The sequence below is a fragment of the Lethenteron reissneri genome, chromosome 28 (assembly GCF_015708825.2).
Source record: "Lethenteron reissneri isolate LAM-NWPU_2019-01 chromosome 28, ASM1570882v1, whole genome shotgun sequence".
Classification (NCBI taxonomy): Eukaryota; Metazoa; Chordata; class Hyperoartia; order Petromyzontiformes; family Petromyzontidae; genus Lethenteron; species Lethenteron reissneri.
The window spans coordinates 3,887,640-3,906,447 of record NC_083806.1 but is presented as its reverse complement, the minus strand read 5'-3'; the positions used below and the strand labels follow the sequence as shown (position 1 = coordinate 3,906,447).

Sequence of the window (18,808 nt, the reverse complement as noted above, 5' to 3'; positions counted from 1 at the left end):
GGCAGTCTCAACCCCCCCACAGTCCCCGAATCCACGCCTCGCCTCCACCCAACGTCGTTCAATTAATTTCCTCCTCCCCCCTCCCCCGTCCTGCGCCTCCTCTTCCCCTGCCCTTCCGTGTTTTGATCGGAGTTGGTCCGTTTGGGGAGGTATGAGCTCGGCTAGGGTGGAGCCATCTAGAGAAAGTTCAGCCGCGTTTTACTTTTACAATACAAGCGTGGCTCTCCCCCTGCCTCCTGTCTTTATGCCCGACAGTCTCCATCTTCGCCTTACTCCTGCTCTCCCTCGCTCACGTCTCCCTGCAGGGACAGCAGCCCTTGCCAGGACTTTTTTCATCGTCCTTCATGTAAACCAGGACAACTGCAATGCGTGTCACAAATCTATTCCCTGCCATAGGAATGTGGAATTTCCACCACTGGCTCAGGGCCACCAGCAGAAACAAGCTGCATCCCGTTGCTCGTTTGAGCAGGGAGACGGACTTTAAAAGGTAAAATAATCTGCAATGGGATTGAGTCTCTCGTCGCTTTTTTTTAAGAGCCCTACAGTGGGAAGTTTGGCAAAAGTCCCTGTTTAAATCATGACTCGATTGCACGTGGGAAGAAGCCGAGTCCCGGGAGAAAACTTCACGCACACCGTGGGATAACTCAATTCCACTTATACGTACTGTGCTATAAATGATACCTACTTGCTGTACTGCTATTATCTGGCCACCTGATGGGAGGCTCACAGTTTCGGGCCATCTCTGTGCGATTCACCAACCACGGTTCAAAATTGTAGGTGGGTGGACAGGTCTGCTCCGATTAAGTTGGACTGCCAATGAATGTCATTCCCAGCACGCACTCCTTCACTCACTCACACGCACCCCACGTTACTTGGTCCAATTAAAGCGATTCACCTGCAGGGAATGTATGGGGGGTGTTTGTGCGTGGTTGTTCACAGGGCCCCCTCATTCATGCGGAGGTGGAAGTCACTTTTCCGGGCATTTGGAGTAAAAAAAAAATCAACTTGGCATAAATAATTACGATGACAATGTCTGGGTTTTTTTTTTCTCTCGCCAGGTATTGATGGAAATTGCCTTTCCACCAAGGAGGTACATGAAGTTTACCGTGCAAATTACATTTCAACTAAACTACATTCTTAACCTGGTTGCTGCCAGAGCGCCACAGTACAGTACTTGCAATCCACAGGTCGTCAAGTTCAATTCGATCTCCCGGCACGGCAGTCTAAACAATGGTGCAAGGTTATTAATCTACCGCCCCTCCACCCCCCGCCTGTCCACCCAGCAGGATAAACGGAATGCACAAAGTTAGAGCAGTAGTTGTTAACCTTTACTGCAGCGTTGCACGACCTTGGTTCTCAATCTTTAAAACAAGCATGTTAATACCTATGTTTGATGAACCAAAGTAGTTGTGCTTATGTGCCCGTGCTCCATTTGTTTCGATTATTTACCTTCGAAGAAATGTTGCCATGTCCTCGCATCCCCAGGGGGTGCGTGCACCCCAAGTTAAGAACCAGAGTTAGACCATGGCATGGCTAAGTTGCGTTTGATGGGTACTTCTCACTTGTTTCCAGACGTCTGGCCAGCAGTGGCAGAATCAATTGCTGGACAACACTTTCACCTGATTTTAAGAGGAAGACACTCACAAACGTAACGTTGAATCCAATGTCGATCGTGTCAACAGATTGCTGACTAGAGTGCCTCGGCCATGATTTGAATATTTTCGATAACAAAGCCTCACAATTGTCTTTGACAACCCTGGACACACGGCGTTGGACAGGAATCTACACTGTAAGAGCTGTTTTTGTGGAGTGTTTACCTTTAATCCACTTAGGCTGAACAGCTGTGCAGGGTGTGGCAACGGAGGGAGAGGCTCTGGTGACTCCCCAGGTTTGCCCCTGGCCATGGTCGGACCACGTGTATTGGTGTAGCAACAGCAGCAACAGTAACAACACCAGTAGCAGCACAAACAGCACCACGAACAGTGATAACAGTAGCAGCATCTCTTTTCGATTTAAAGCTTTCGTGACTGCAGGGATTCATCTTCTTGGTTCTTTCGGTAAAGTCACATAGAAGGAAAATAATAAAATAATAAAAATAAAACATCATAAAATAATTCTCACGACGTTTCGGCCACAACGCAAGCAGCCGTCTTCAGGTGGAGAACAGGTCTGTCGAGAAGAACATTCAGACTCTGCCTTCTCGACAGACCTGTTCTCCACCTGAAGACGGCTGCTTGCGTTGTGGCCGAAACGTCGTGAGAATTATTTTATTTTTATTATTTTCCTTCTACGTGACTTTACCGAAAGAACCAAGAAGAAGCAGCAGCATCAGCAGGAATAACATCACCAACAAGAATACCACCACCACCAACAGTAATACCAGCAGTAGTCGTGCTGGAGAACCCCTTTGGGTCGGGCATGGAGGCGCACAGCTGGAATCAGATGCTCTAGAGGTTGTAGGGTTGGTGGATTATGCATAGAGCAGCATGTGCAAAGTATCCCAATCTGCAGATTAAAGGAAGTAGCGCTACTTCATAGCAAAGCAGCAAGTAGGTTTATAACGTACAGTATATGCAGATCGCTGCCGACCTGCACACGCCCCTCCCATGGTCAATTCTCTACGCGGATGACGTCCTCCTCTCAGATGAAGAGAGAGGAAAAGTGGAAAGACAAACGCGCCTGTGGAAGGAACGTTTGGACGAAAACGGGATGAGGTTCAACATCAAAAAGACGGAGTATATGGAGTGTGGCCCCCAAACCGACGGCACCATCAGTATTGACGGAGAAGATCTGAAGAAAGTGACGGACTTTAAGTACCTGGGCTCCACCATCAGCTCAGATGGTAGCATCACGACTGATGTGAGGTCACGAGTCAATGCGGCGTGGATGAAATGGAGGCAAGTCACTGGAGTCCTCTGTGATCGGAAAATGCCGGATAGGCTGAAGGGAAAAATATACAAGACCATCGTCCGACCGGTGGCACTCTATGGATCCGAGTGCTGGCCAGCCACAACTGTACACGAACAAGCTCTCCACACCATGGAGATGAGGATGCTCAGATGGAGCCTCGGGCTCACTCGATGGGATTGTGTCAGGAACGAAGACGTTCGGAAGCGACTTGGTGTGTCCCCCATTGCGGACAAGATGCTTGAGGCAAGGCTTCGGTGGTACGGCCATGTGATGCGAAATGAAGAGTCATCAGTGGCCAAGACTGCCGTGCGTATTGAGCCAGAGGGCCGCCGTCCACGCGGACGTCCGAAGAAGCGATGGATGGACCGAATAAAGGAAGACATGAAGACGGTCAACGCATCCCCTGAAGATGCCCTGGACCGAGCCAAATGGAGAAGACAATGCCGAAAAGCGGACCCTGCGCCACAGCGGGAACAACGCTAGGAAGAAGAAGTTTGCAAGTTATCGCCTCAAATGCAGTGTTTTCAGATACCTCTGGCTCACCTTCAAAAGCAAAATAATAAACATCCTAATACAGGACCATCCTGGAAAAGTCTTGAGACTCAAATGATACTTACCTGGATACATAAATGGCATTACGGTGATTTCCTTTCATCTTGCATGGGTTGCTTTACCATACCACTGTCGTGAGAGCTGGAATAGAGAACCACTGTTTTGAAACACCACCAGCAAGCACACCAGGCATTATCTTGTGTTCCCCATCTGCTCACGTTTATTTCACTTTGTGCGTTTTTAAGCAAAAGTACATTATTGGACCACTTATGTCGAGGCAACTGTTTCATTTCAACATCGACATTTTTACGCCCAGCAAAAATGCACACGAGACAGCCATAATCGACACCTGAATAGTGTACAACAGTAGTAACGTGTACGCGAACGCATTTTAAAAAAAAACACACTGCCTTACTTCATTGTGAACTGGTGACCTTCAAATACACCACCAATATAATACATGGAAGAGTTAGACACTGCTAAGTCGCAGACTGCGTAACACTATGACGCTGGAATGCGCGTCGGCAAGGCAGCACCGTGCACTGCAGCCCTGCTTCTACTGCTGGCAGAACATTACATGTTGGCGGTGGTGGCAGCCAAGACACACGCCCTCTCGGACCTCCGAGGTTTCCCTTGCTCGTTATAAAACTCAGGCAAATGGAAAACAGAAGCACCGATGGTCGCACATTTGCCGGTTGGGCATGCGACATGTTTGGGTTAAATCCCAAGTGTCGCTTCAAGCAACAAGGCATGCCAGAACATTTTCAACGCTCAGATCGCATGTTCGGTCTTGCGCCCCAACAGTTTAAAATCAGACATGGGCAAACGCGCTCCACGTGCTATGCCTGCAGCGTCAATTGGGACATAACCTGAAATTCACCTACCCTATTAATAGTGTTTTTAAAAACATGTATATAGAGGCTGTCGTGGCACTGTAACACATATTTGAGACAATACAATGGTGGTTCCATCTTAAAAACAAAAGACCTTCACATATCTCCCCATAGTCAGACTTATTACCAGTGACACTTAATGAAATGTAAATACTTTTTACAATACCAGGTTTTGTTTAAATTGGCTTAACACTGCTACTTGAAACGCCAGTCCCATTATTTAATTAAACTAGGGGGACCCGACTACCAGACAACTTTGTGGATCCTGTACGAAACCGTGTTGGTGGTGTTCGAAACATAATGTTACTACTGTATATACAAGGGTCTGAGGATACGGGAAATAGAAGCGAGTTGTCATCCGAGAGGGCTTCCCCAAACAGCTCAACACCAATGTACAAATACTAGCAAAGGCTTATCTTTGGCTACTCTCAATACAGCTCACACTTTAATGTTTCATTGTTACTGCTGGAGCGCATAAGACATTCAAGACTGCAGCCTTTTTTAAACAGAAGACGGAGGACGTTGCACAACTTCGGCAAACGCCTACAAGTAAAAATGTTGCCTGGCGATGCGTGTGCTGCTACAGGTATCTCATAACCGAGCACTGTAGTCTACATGGATCAATAAATACATAGATTTTCAGTAACAGTACAGCCATTGTAGTAGCAGGAAACGTAATGTTAAACTGAAATGAGGTATCTGTCAATGAAACCCTCCCTTGTTCAAGGCAGCTAGAGCGCAAACCTGTGTCAGAGGGAGCACAGCAACACCCTACGTAGTGAGATTAAAACTTCACTCTGAAATGACTGCCCCCACCCCCCTCCGTGAGTGAATAAGTTACGCTAAGCTAATAGCCAAACCGCCAGTAGGCACACATTAATAGTGCACGGTTGCACGGACTACATTAAAACTCCTGTGTATTTCACAAGACATTTGTTTCTTCAAGTCATCTGTTGGAAAGGTTGGCCTATGTTTCACGTTTTACTAATTAGGGCAACACAGTCATTTCAGAAGAGCCACAAAAAAAATCAGAAATTGGAAGGTGACCGATAAATGAGGTTTAAACAATTCAACTACATTCCCAGGAGCACCTGCACCTGCGTTCAGCCAGCCAGACCTGCCACTTATTTGGAAGAGGATCTGAATCAATGTACCTGACTTTAACTTCTAATCCCCATCTCTCCCATCTAGACACCAATCCCTCTAAGCTAAGCCCATATCGAGCACCGCTCTCTCCCGCGTCTGCCTACCTTAGTCCACTGTAAGTGCCAACGCCGCACAAAGTCTCAAAATACAAAAATGCACCACAGGTTCAGCATCCGGTCCCACCTTGCCCTATGACCTACTCCTCCCAAGTGGGATTCTCTCGCCCGTTTCCCTTCACCACCTACTTCCTAAAGTAATCCAGCCCTTCCACAGTCATTCCCCTTTCTGCTTTGTGCCTCGCTTCCCCTGAACCCCCAAACGCTTGAACCGAAGCTTATGAGGTCACAACTCCCAATAAAGGTGCTGGGTGGGGCAACACTTCCTCCCCCCCCACCGCACCCACGCTCTTACGACCGCTTCTCTTCCAAGTGCTCTGCGAGATTCCCGGGCGGCTACGGTGGCGATAGGCGTCGTGAGCCGTCGTGAGCCATCGTGAGCCGTCGTGAGCCGTCAGCTACTGCTCCCATGCGGGGCTGCGCCTCCCGTCCACCTCAGTCTCCGTGTGGAAGAGAAGGTCGGCCAGACTGTGCTCCACCACGGCACGACGGCCCATATCACTCACCTGCCAGGCATAAGCGTGCAGGTGCATGCAAACACACACACGCATGGATAATTTTAATTTATACATCATCTAAATGGAAGAGCCTATACAAAAATGACATACAACACAATAGTGTAGAAGACGTGTTGTGGGAGCCAGGCCAGGGAAACGTCGGAAAAAAGAGAGAGAGCAACGCTGCAGCACAACCTTAAGCAAATCAATTGAGTGCCAGCACCAAACAACAATGAGCCTCAGGGAAAGCTGGGTCAGTCAGAGCAGCACCCATGAGTCCCAGGGCATCGATGGGTGGGGAAGGAGGGGGGGCACATCACTGTTATAAAACACCACTTGTTAAAAACGTAATTTGCCAAGAGACAAATTATCCCCATAAATTTTTCGTTCAGAAACGCGCAACTCACCGGCTGAAAATCAAGCCCCTTTGGTGGGTACTTGAAGTGCGGTCCGAAGTTAATGGACACCTGGAGGGGCAGAGACAATCTCCATGGAATCGTTGGCATTTGCAAGAAAGACATGTGGGGTTAAACGTCACTGCTAAACCTGCACTCCAGTATTCCCTCCACACAGCAGCTGCCACTGTGCAGAACACCCTCACCGCCGCCAAGGAAAAGAATCATGAGCCCAGCGTATGGCGAACACTTGTCTATGAGAGAAAACTGCATGCGGTTGCTTCTAATCTTATGCTACCCCCTAGTCTGCAATTCCTTTCCGCTTCGTTTGCACTGCCGATTCCCTCTCGCTTATTAATTCCAGGAACAAGACGTATGATTAAGTACATTTAGCGTTCGCTCCATTCTTACACTTCAAGGCTATATCATGAAGGAAGGTGCTACGTTTTACGTATTCTGCAGAAGTTTCACTGGAGGGGGCGATGTTGCTAAGTGTAATGCCAAGCAAGTGATTTTCATGTTGTTATATTTAATTATTTTGACTATGACGTCGGCACACAATGGCCTAACTTTTATAAGGACGTGTCGGAATCTTTAATGTCCACGGTGAAGCAGGTGGTGCATATTCTAAGGTTAACACACCTACAATATTAATCAGAATAGCCCGCCAGATTCCCCCTTGAACCCCTTTTGCAACAAGTGGTGAATGCACTACCGTTGGACCAGGTTACTGCACCAAAAACCTTCCCACACCACTGTTTGACTCTGTTTCTGATTAGTTAGCTCTCCAACAGCCGTGCCTTCTCCTCTGCTCCCCCGACTGTATGGCATTCCTTCACCCTCGATATTTGTACTGTCCAGACTTAAGACCCTCCTCCATTCTCCAATAACAATGTCACACATGATTGTTCCTTCTCCTCTGCTGCCCCTACTGTCTGGAATTCCATCTGCCTAAACATATGTTAGTATGGCCAATTACATTCTCATTTTATAAAGACCAAAATTAAGATCTTTATTTTTTTTCCCTGTGCTGTTACCGAATTACCTCACCAGTAATACCCCTCCCCCTCCGTGTCTCCACCTCTGCCCTAAAAATTCTGATCTTCACCCCTTTCCCGAGTGTCCCCAACAATGTACAACATTTCGAGGTGATGTTGCATGTTGTTGTTAATAAATCTACATTTTAGTTATTGTAGTCGATACAGTTGAGCATGAAATATAAATTCATGGTTTCTTAATTTAGCATAAAATAATTGGTAAATGGAAAACGGCAACTAGTTTTTATACACCATCACCGAGAGTAATACAAGATTATGACATTTCGACCAAAATATAATTCTTTCTATCGGTGACATTTATAAAAACCTGTTAGATTTACCATTTGTTTAGCATCTATATGCAGCCATCTGAAGATGCTTTGTTGTTACTTTGAGTTATGCTCTTTATTCGGGTATAAGTTCACTGCAGAAGCTAATTGATAACGTAAAAGTAGGCTGACATTCGTGAGACGTACTGTGCAGTTGCGATAGAGGGATATGGCTGGAAAGTAGACGCCTTCAAACACATCCTCCCACGCAACTCCCTGGCTCTTTCCGTTCTTAAAGAAAGTGATCTACCACACACAAACACAACATCACAATTAGTGCATGGGCTGGAGCAGAAATGACAATTCAGCTATAATTTAGTTCTGTAAAAAAATAATATGCCACCTCAGGTGATATCAAATATGAAAACATGTGACCTAAGTCTATAGAATAACAAAAATGCAGAAGTCATCTTTGCTGAAAAATTTCTCATAACTGCAGTCCAAAACTTCACCAAAAAAAATCAATCAGACTTGTACCTCTGTATTTGAGAATGATAAAACACATGGTTAAATAACCACCAAGTGTGGACAAAGGCTTAAACAAAGACACTAAATGTGCAAGATCTGCCCAATGCCTGTCACCACCACATACCTTACTGCCGGGAGTCTGCCGCAAGTCCTTTTCTGCTTTTTCCACCAAATCTTTCTCCTCAAAGTAGAGGTAGCTTTTGAATTTGATCAAGGCCTGTGCACAAAGCAGTTGTGATACAAATTCAGTTCGTGTCAAACTACTTGCCACAATATCATCATCAACCCATATATACACATACTGAGTTGCCATAACAATTTGGCTTTCTGCATCACAACACAGCAAATGAGGGTTGCCATTCATCACCAAGGTAGTGCGACTCCTTAAGATCTCATGTGTAGTCTACATAGGCTGCGAGGGAAAGTGCTGTTAATGAGCACCTATTAGGGCCGGAACGGTGCACCATGTGCGGCTGCCTTCACGTCCCCAATGCTTTTTCTACAACGTACGTAGCACAGTTGGCTACGTATGGTACAAAAAAAGTTCAACATACATACAAGGCACTCATTTAAGGCCGAGTAAAGATTTGGGGAGTCCCAAGACCGTTTCAAATCCACTGATATAGGCCATGCTCGGAAATCAAACTCGGTTCGCCCAGTACATGCTGCATTGTGCTAACCACGACACCACCTCTACACCCCAGTGTAACTCCCCACACACAGACATAGGGCATATAGGGATGGAGAGCAGGTGGTGCACGTGGCCACAACACCTTGTCCTTGTAGGTGTCGGGCAGGGCATTGGCGGTGACCGTGTCATCGGGCAGGTCGATGTAGAAGCCCAGTGTATCTCCCTGCTCGTAGCCCTCGGAGTAGTGCTTCCCACGCGACTGGTGGAACTTGGTCCCCTTCTTGCTGCGCCACGAGTAGCTGAACTTGTCGAAGCCAAGTGGAGCCTGCAGGTTACCTGGAAGGGGAAAAGACAAACCCGGCATCGGATACATTTCGCACACACGCGCCCACTTGGATACAAACTAATGGCAATTTGAGCCTATAAAAACATCTTATTTTGCCATTCCAAAAAAATTCAATAAAATCCATTTGTCAAATATATGACCTCTCTACACCATCATCATCATAAGCCACGTTCTATCCACTGCTGGATGAAGGCCACCACATGCCACCATCACTCACGGTCCTGCACTGCCACAGAGTATTTAGCTCCTGCATACAGATATTTTTTTTCCACAGCTACTTTCGTGATATCTGATTGGTCGCTTAATCGGACAGATAGTCTGCATTGCATTGCATAAATAATCGGATAGCCCAGCTCGAGAGGTGTGGCGGAGGAGGGGGAAATGTGGATAGGTACCGAGGCTCTGGCTCCAGCCCAGCCGGGCAGCTGTGTCGGCCGGCAGCGTGTCGACGCGCACCTCGAAGAACCAGGCTCCACGGCGCACGCCATGCGATGCACGCACCGTCGCGTAGCCCTTCTCGCCCGTCACCGTCAGACGGTCGTCGGATATCTTCAGCTGGGGAGCTGCGGCACAAGCGGAGGATGAGATGAAGGAGTCAATAAATAAAAGGAATTTATTACTTTCCAAAGAGCCAATTAAATATTTGGCTGGTGAAATGTATATAGCCACGTGAGAACCTTCTCCGACTCCACAACATTGTATTGTTCCGCCAAGATATCTTACTTTATTTAACATTCTTTAAAACTCCACAGGATGGAGTGGTGGAACAGTGGTTAGCAAATTAAACTGTGAACCCGGTGACTTGAGGTCGATTTCTGGCCATAGCTAACATGACGTGGTATCTGAACTGGTCCTGGGCACCACCCTTCAGAACTCCTTAAGACTCAAACAAATGCACATTGGAAATAGTTACACAATCCACCTGCAAGCATTATTTTTCTAACTCATTCAATAATTAAAACACCCAGCACGCAGCTCCTGTGGAGCGCTGGACTCAGGTTTGTGTGCAGGCCACCAGCGGTCTCACCGCGGTCGTGCAGCGCGAGCAGCACGCGCTCGTAGAGGCATGCGCGGTACAGATCCCCGGGGATCGGCTTCCCGGCCCAGGAATCCAGCTCAATCCTCTCGGGGTCGGGCGCGTGGGGGTCGGGCTCCGCCAGGATGTAACGATAGCCGTCCTTGTTGAATGGGTGCTCCAGCGGGTAGCCATGGGGGGGCAGACGCTGCGACTGGAACAGCGGGTCGCTGCGAGGAGCGTTAACGAAGACAAGAGTATATTAAAACCTTGGATAGCGAGCATAATTCGTTCCGGAAACGTGTTTGTAATCCAAAGCACTCGTGTATCAAAGCACCCGTATATCAGTTGTGATCACGTGACGCTCGGCAAAGCGTATACACGTACTACTCGTATTGCAAGACCTCGCTCGTTTATCAAAGTAATATTTATTTTAAAATTTTGCCCGTCTTCCAAAACACTCGCAGACCAAGTTACTCGCAATCCAAGGTTTTACTGTACATCATTACAGCCAGCTCAACCTCACCCGGTTGTGTGTCATACTACGTGTACAGGTTAAACCATTGCCGGATGAGGGCATCCCCACACTGTGCAGGTATCTTGTGGGTTATCTGACTGTAGTTCAGTTCGCTGGACATTGCAAGATGGTGAAGGAGGGGCATCGAAGAGGGAGTATAGCACCATGCACAGCGGATTGTGTTGCAATGCCCTCTGCTGCCCACAATGTGGCACCGCAGCTGCCAAAGGCAATCTGTTTCCGGACAGCGCAATCACACTTAGCTTCCCAGATATGATGGGATTGCATACAGTCCCGGTGGTTTGGTCTTAAGTAATATATCTTAATACGAATTATTTATTCAAAGATGTGTATTTGTAATTCTGAGAATCAAACATAGCACGAGGATGAGCAATACACAAACACACTGCTCTTTGGAAAAGTTATGAATGGCATTTTCTTAGTATCATGACACAGAACCAATAGCAATAATGGAATGTCAAACAAACCAAAAACCATAAACAAAAAGCCCAAATGGCAAAGCAATATGTGACCAAAACCCAAAAGTTAAACTAAGGACACACAGTATAAAATAGATGACCCTAGAGATAAAGGTTAATTTATGATGAGCAAAGTACAATGAGGAGGATGATTGAAGCGCATGGCCACTGACTTTCTTGTGCGCTTGGACGTATTGCCGGTCGCTCCTTCCTGCTTGCGCTTGGCTCCGCGCCCCTTCCCAACACCAACCTGCACGCTTCCTGGGGTTGGGGTTAGGGTTCGGCCTGAAATTACACAAAATACACAGCTCAACCATTTTGTACTGCATTACCAATACAAGTTAAGACGTTTATCTGAAAAACGCAAAAATACATCAACTGCTGCCAGCAAGGTGCGACTCACCATTAACACCCCCACTGGCCACGGGCACAACCTGCTTCTGCGCGTCATACGTTGGGCCAATGCTCCCGAGGTCCTGGGTAGACAAAAGTCAAACATCCATAGTGAAATATAAATTCATCATAAATCATCGATAATGATCAACGCACTGCTGAACGAAGGCTTCCCCCCAAGCTGTCGTCATCTCTCGCAGTCCTGAAATGTAACAATCCGCAGAAAACTTCCGCAGGAGCTCACTTCATCACTCCATCCATGTGGTGGATGTTCACTCAGGCGTGTTACCTTCTTTTGCTCCCACTCCGTTGCTAGTCTTGACTGCCAGCCATCATCCCTGCTAACAATGCATCCTGTCCGAGCATACTTACGGTCCGTATCGGGTCTATAAGCTACTTGTGTTTTTAAAAGTGCGCAAAAACATCGTATAATGAATGCTTGGAAGTACATTGACAGAAAGAGAAACACAATGAACTATAAACCAGTAGCAGTAATTAGTTTTTTCGAGGCTCAACATATCTGTAACAAAGAAAACAACAACATCGGTCATCTGGAGTGTGGAGGTGTCTTTGAAGTGATCTGCAAGGGTCACCAACTACACGAAGACTGTCTTCAGGTCACTTGTAGCATGGTTTGCTACGTCAAGTGTGAAAGAAGTTCACACATACAGGCGACCTCCGAACCTACAACCTAATTGGTTCCTGGACGATTGTCGCAAGTTGAACCATCGTAAGTCGAACCCTTATTTTCCATAGGGCGTAATGTTATACATTGGGGTTCCGTTCCTGGAAACCCATTTACATACAATAAAAATAACAAAATTGGCCAAGAAAATAAATGAAAATAACCCCAACAAACATTTATTGTAACTTAACTTTTACAAACATTTATTAAGTAAACACAAAGACTTACATTTGAAAATCCGTAAGTGCTTTTCTGCACGTGCATCACATTTCCTCTTCTTTGACATAGTGAAAGGCGGAAAAAAATTCTAAATTTCAGGAAAATGTACAAAATGTGAAGAGCGTTGCAAAAGAGGCGCGTTCACTCTAGGCGCAGCTCCAGACTGTCGGGCATACTCTACATACGCATACGGTGCAAGAGTCTGCGCATGAAATGCATGAAATGCATGAAATGCATGAAATGCATGAAATGCATGAAATGCGCAGACTCGTCACCTGATGGCGCTGACTCATTGCCTGACATGCGCAAATGCGTCGCCAATCGGCTCTGCGTCGATAGCAGTCGTTAGGCGGTTGAATAAACGAGTTTTGGTTGTTACTGTTGCGGTTTTACTATAAGAAAGGTCGTAAAAGCAGGGAGTTGCAAGTCGAGCCGTCGTAAGTCAGGGGTCATCTGTACATACATACCTGATCCAGGAGGCCAAACTTGGGGTAGTCTCCTTCAAGCTCCCGACTGCCAGGGTCTGGGCCCTCCTTCACCAAAAATACATCGCGCTCCTTGCTCTGTCAGGCCGGACGGTAAACAAGACACGACCAGCATATCGATTGCAATTCGGGTTTAGCTCATTTGTATAATTGTAATAATGGTGATTATTTGCTCAGGAAAGTCTTACCGAATCTCTTTTCAGGAGGGTTATCTGTTGGGATGCTGGACATTTAATGTTTGGTATCACATTGCGTGTATGCTATTGACAGTCTGTATGGTTTAAGCTCCCACCGATAAGTTACTCATGTCTCAAAGGCAAAATATTGCCCAGATTCAGATTAATATCCATTTTACACTCACAAGAGATTCATAGAATGGTACATCATGAAAATAAATCATTATAATTATCGATCTATAAAACAATTACATGCATATGATATGGCAATGCTACATTCAGTGTAGTGGAGTGAATAAAATTAACAGAAAAAATAAAATCTACAAAGGAGATGGCAAAAATGAGAGATTCTTGAATCAAAACAGTTACTGGGAGGGCGAATACAGTAGTTACATAACTAGTGGCTACCAGTCAACCTTCCCAACCTGCCACACAGCCTATGCCCATTGTTTAATGTTCCACCAAATACTTTATGGGTCCTTGGTATACTAAAGTAGGAACGTGAATAGTACCCATAGCCTTCACGAGTTGTACACTCGATGAATTGTGTCGGGTGCGGAAATAATTTCGGGGTCATCAACTCAGACAAAAATGCTTAAATTACGCTCTGCCCATCTCACATGCCCTTACCATTGCTTTGACAATGTTGTTTGGCCAGGTGAGCTTGTTAGGCCGCGGCCGAATGGTCAGACACTCCCAGTAGTTGTCGATGAATGGAATGATGTCCTGTTGTAAAGAGAAGCCAATGGAACGCCACCACATCAAACACGTGCCAGAAGACACAAATTAACACTGACGGGGCAAATTTCATCATATGGTCTCGTTCAGAGCATCAGAATGGTCAGCTCATTGGGGATCACCTTCTCTTTGGAGAACATGGTTTTTGGGTGCTCGTCCTGTGTGCGCGACTTCCAGGTTAGGTTGGCGAGGGAAGTGAGGCACATCTCCTTGAGAGCTGATGCACAAGTACGCACACACACGTACACACCCCCGTGCTGAGCATCACCAACTTGCCAGTGTTACATTACTTTATATTGAGCCATTCGCACAGACCTATATGTCGGCCCAGATTTTCCAAAACTGCAGCTGTTATTATTATTATTATTTTGCCGCAGTATCATGCCATTGTTATTGCTGTAATTTTTTAATCTTATAGCTACGATCAGCGCTGCTCTTAATCCTTGCAGGATAAATAGAATAAGCACTGCCTGGCGAGGGCTGAAGATAAGCGTTTGTTAATGGACAGACTCGCCCCCAACACATCATTGTGGAACTTCTATCACGGACTAAAAATAGCCAAAGGATAAATCCACCTCCCACTGATATGAAGTGTCAGGACACTTCAGTTTTTACCATAGGACGAATCCCCAAAATGCCTTACAACCCATATGCAAGCAATTATGTATATTTTCTCGTAAAAAAATAATTGGGCAAAGGTGCAACCTTGAAATTTCTCTCACAACGCGGTTGGTGGAAAGGACCTCCACGATAGGTTATTTTCTTTAGTTAAAAACAAAAGGTGGCTTTTTTTATCCCTTTTTGCAACGTGAAATGTCTTGTACAAGCTCAACTAAGAGACATCGTGTAGGATCTATTGGACCCAGGGCTAGATTGCAGGGTTAAAACTGTCATAGTTTAATTAATGTCGAGTTACTGACAGCATCAGTACTGTAGGTGTGCATATTAAGATTCTAGTCTAAATACAAGTGTGGCCTTTTTTAATACTCAGTTCATGTGCCTCACGAGACCAGTGCCGGTCCCTTCTGCCCACGGCTCACCCCCCACCCCCCCACCCCCTGCGTGCACTCACTGGCCTGTTTCCTCAGGAAGTACGTGTTGCCACTGTGGTGGCAGATGTTGCAGTGGAAGACATAGTTGGTAATAAACGGCAAGCAATTCCTGCGAATGTTTGGGCAGCAAAGCAACAGGAGCACCAACTTGAGATTAACGACGAAGCAAAATGCGGCGAATAAAAAGGGCACAGCAATGCAGGTTACGTATTATACAGCCCACCGCACGATGGAGTGTCAAAACAGGCAGCGCGCACCAATCGCGAGAATGTGTGCAACCCATGTGCCACTCACGACGTGTCGATGTCGAAGCTCTCGGCTGTGAACCACTTGAGGCAGATGCCGCACTGCAGCTCCACCTGGCCCAGGTTCCTCACGGGGTCATCTTCCGAAGCGGCCCCCACCTCCTCCACCGTCTCCTGGAAAACAGCGATTGAGCCTGTTAAGTACCTGGAAGAGTAGAGGAAGGATTAGTTTGGTAGGACAATGTGAGGAATTGGATCGAACCCAATTTAACACGTAGGCTTTCGCGACCAATATTATTCATCATATAGGTTTTTGGGTCAGATCGCGTTATTTATAAATGTGTCGTAACCCTCCACCACCTGACACGGCCAAACAGTAAAAATGTGTCACGTTTTTCAAAGGACAAAATAATTCACTTCTTTAGCCCACCGGTGTGCTGTAGAGAGAATCGACAGCATTTTTTAAATTTGAGTAGTACGACGTTTCGCTGATAATTACAATCAGCTTTATCGGGCAAGAATGAAGCTCTCCTGTTGCTTCCGGTCTAAAATAGAGCAGCATCAGGGTGACGTCATCATGTAATTGGATGGAACCCGCCATGAAGATCGCAAAATATTGAAAGCATCCATGGACATAATCCGCTCAGTTATGAGGATGACAGGCGTTGGCTGCGACGTGACCAGGTGAACAGGAGATGGCAGTACAGCAAATTATTTTTGAATTAACCTGTGTGGAGCTTTGAGTGTTACCCCCTCATATGCATGGGTTTCCTTGTACTCTCTTGTTTCCCCCACACATACCAAATACTAATGTATGGAAATTGCTAAACATCCCAAGATAGTAGGCAACACTATCCTGATAAGAGTTTTGAGACTCGTGAAACGTTCCTGGGTAAAGGACATTCACGAGTTATTACTGCCCAGTATTTGGCGTTAGTTACAGCTGACCACAGGAGATATTCACCACATTAGGAAGTCACTTGGTATAGTTTGTTTACATCTGGTGAAAACTGGCCTCAAATACCACAGCAGATCACGGTGACTGCATCCAAAGAATGGCGACTCTGGGCACTTCCAGACACCAGACGGAACGCAAACACGGCCGGCCGCCTTTCTTCTCAGTCCCTGCCCTGCCCTGAGTTCATTAGAATGCATTCCAGTGGCATCGGGCATTTTGTTGCACTATGAGCAACCGTTACAGATTGTTGTACTTTGCTTTATATTTGGGAGCCTTTTTGTAACTCCGGTTTCACTTTTTTCGTTTCAATGGGCTCTCTCGCGCACATAAACACACACGTGTATATATAACATCTTCAGCCATGGTCAATCCACTGCTGGATGACGGCTTCCCCTAAGCAGCTGCTTTATCTCAAAACCTTGAAAGATAATCCAAGAGTCGATTTTGTCGCTCCATCTCATCTCGGTGGACGCAGTCTCGGAGAAATTTAATTCCTTGGCTACCGCTCCGTTATTACTAAATGTTGGTAATGATTATTGGGTCAGATTACAGTAATTTAATACTACGTAATAATAAAAAATAAATATATTAACTGGATAATCCCTGGAGATGGAACATTGCGTGTGGAACGGTGCCCAGGCTATCAAGTGGCACATACAAAGCAATGCAACTACATACGTGCATTAGATCAAGTACAATTACACCATACACACTGTAGAATGTAAATATAAACGTTTTATCTTTGGAAACTTCACCTGTATGCAGGAATTGTCAACTTCCACCGGCATGAGATCCGCTTCGGCGCACTGCACAGAGCTGCAAACGAAGCCAAAACACCACAATGCAGCAAATCACAAACAACAAAGCACATACAACACACATACAACATGCACACCGTACAAAACTACACGCCTTACAAAACTACCCACATTAAAAGCAGCAAAACATATACCACGCACACCCCACATTCAACATAAACACCACATTCCATACATAACCACACGCCAAATTTGTATACAAGCCAAATATACTAAACCCAGACATGGTACAACTTTGACACACAATCCAAAACTCCTCGCACAACACCAATACCGTGCAAAAAAAATCACACCACTCAGACTGATCAACCATCTCATCACCACCCCATCATCATCACCACCCCCATCTCATCATAACCACCATCTCATCACCACCCCATCTCATCACCCCATCTCATCATCACCCCCATCTCATCACCACCCCATCATCATCACCAACCCCTCAACGACCGTCCAGCCAACCATCCCATCGCCACCAATAACCTCATCATAACGATCATCAAACCTCTCATCATCATCCCCTCACCTCCGATCTGCTCAATCATCTCATCATCCCTTCACCACATCACCCTCACCACCACCACAATGATGATGAACACCACCACCACCATCACCACCACAATGATGATGATGAACACCACCACCATCACAATGATGATGAACACCACCACCATCACCACCACCACAACGATGATGATGAACAATCAAACCGCTCCCTCCTCTCGTTCGCACAATTCAAATCAAACCCGCCGACTCGCAGCCTCCCGGCACTCGCTCATTGCAATTAAAACTACGCCGACGAAAAGGGGGGGGGGGGCTAGAAGGCCTCTCCACCATCATCCGCAACAGCTTCTTCTCGTCGTCGTCGTTGTTGCAACAACAACAACAGCAGCAGCAACATCAGCAGCAGCGTTGGCTTCACTCACTCGGACTCGTCCGCGTTTGCCGCCATCTTCAAACGGGGCCCGGACTCCTCTCGTCTCGGCCAAGTCTCGCGAGAAGTCGCGAACTCCCCCCCGCACCCCTCCCCTTACATCCCTCCCCCCGCACCCCTCCCCTCACATTCCCCCCCCCCGCACCCCTCCCCTCACATCCCCCCCCGCACCCCTCCCCTCACATCCCCCCCCGCACCCCTCCCCTTACATCCCTCCCCCCGCACCCCTCCCCTCACATCCCCCCTCGCACCCCTCCCCTTACACCCTCCTCAACCCCCGCACCCCCCCCTCACACCCACCCTCGCCCACCCCTCGCACCCCACCCCTCGCACCCCCCACCCCTCGCACCCCCCACCCCTCGCACCCCCCCCCCTCGCACCCCCCCCTCGCACCCCCCCTCGCACCCCCCCCTCGCACCCCCCCTCGCACCCCCCCCCTCGCACCCCCCCTCGCACCCCCCCCCTCGCACCCCCCCTCGCACCCCCCCCTCGCACCCCCCCTCGCACCCCCTCCCCTCGCACCCCCCCTCGCACCCCCCCTCGCACCCCCCCCTCGCACCCCCCCTCCTCAACCCCCCTCCTCACCCCCCCTCCCACCTCCCGCCCCCCCCCCTCACACCCCCCGCCCCCCCCTCGCCCACCCCTCTCGCCCACCCCTCGCACCCCCCCTCACCCCCCCCTCACACCCCCCCTCACACCCCCCCTCACACCCCCCCCTCACACCCCCCCCTCACACCCCCCCCTCACACTACCCCTTCTCACACCCCCCACACC

At 47.5% G+C, this 18,808-nt stretch overlaps 1 protein-coding gene across 2 annotated transcripts; it reads right to left on the bottom strand.

Annotated features, from left to right (window-relative positions):
- Positions 1 to 3,672: 3,672 nt before the first annotated feature.
- On the bottom strand, positions 3,673 to 18,075 carry LOC133348836 (set1/Ash2 histone methyltransferase complex subunit ASH2-like). Of its 2 annotated transcripts, none has more exons than XM_061561880.1 (16): positions 18,027 to 18,075; positions 17,038 to 17,098; positions 15,374 to 15,498; positions 15,100 to 15,188; positions 14,150 to 14,244; positions 13,920 to 14,015; positions 13,096 to 13,191; positions 11,735 to 11,807; positions 11,505 to 11,616; positions 10,348 to 10,565; positions 9,716 to 9,883; positions 9,117 to 9,310; positions 8,468 to 8,560; positions 8,023 to 8,121; positions 6,522 to 6,581; positions 3,673 to 6,123 (listed from the first exon to the last, which is right to left on the bottom strand). In XM_061561880.1, the coding sequence occupies exons 1-16, from the start codon at positions 18,050 to 18,052 to the stop codon at positions 6,016 to 6,018; spliced, it is 1,713 nt and encodes a 570-aa protein (XP_061417864.1). In that variant the 5' UTR covers positions 18,053 to 18,075; the 3' UTR covers positions 3,673 to 6,015. The 2 variants fall into 2 exon arrangements, with proteins under 2 accessions (XP_061417864.1, XP_061417865.1); XM_061561881.1 differs by having other exon boundaries at positions 11,505 to 11,592.
- Positions 18,076 to 18,808: the final 733 nt, after the last annotated feature.

What these genes read in the sequence shown, in the direction of transcription:
- LOC133348836 (XM_061561880.1), bottom strand. Translation starts at nt 18,052, where the DNA reads ATGGCGGCAAACGCGGACGAGTCCGA. An exon ending in GCAAACGCGGACGAGTCCGA is followed by an intron (nt 17,099 to 18,026) that starts GTGAGTGAAGCC and finishes CTTCGTTTGCAG; the next exon opens with CTCTGTGCAGTGCGCCGAAG. An exon ending in GCTCGCGCTGCACGACCGCG is followed by an intron (nt 9,884 to 10,347) that starts GTGAGACCGCTG and finishes CTTGTGCCGCAG; the next exon opens with CTCCCCAGCTGAAGATATCC.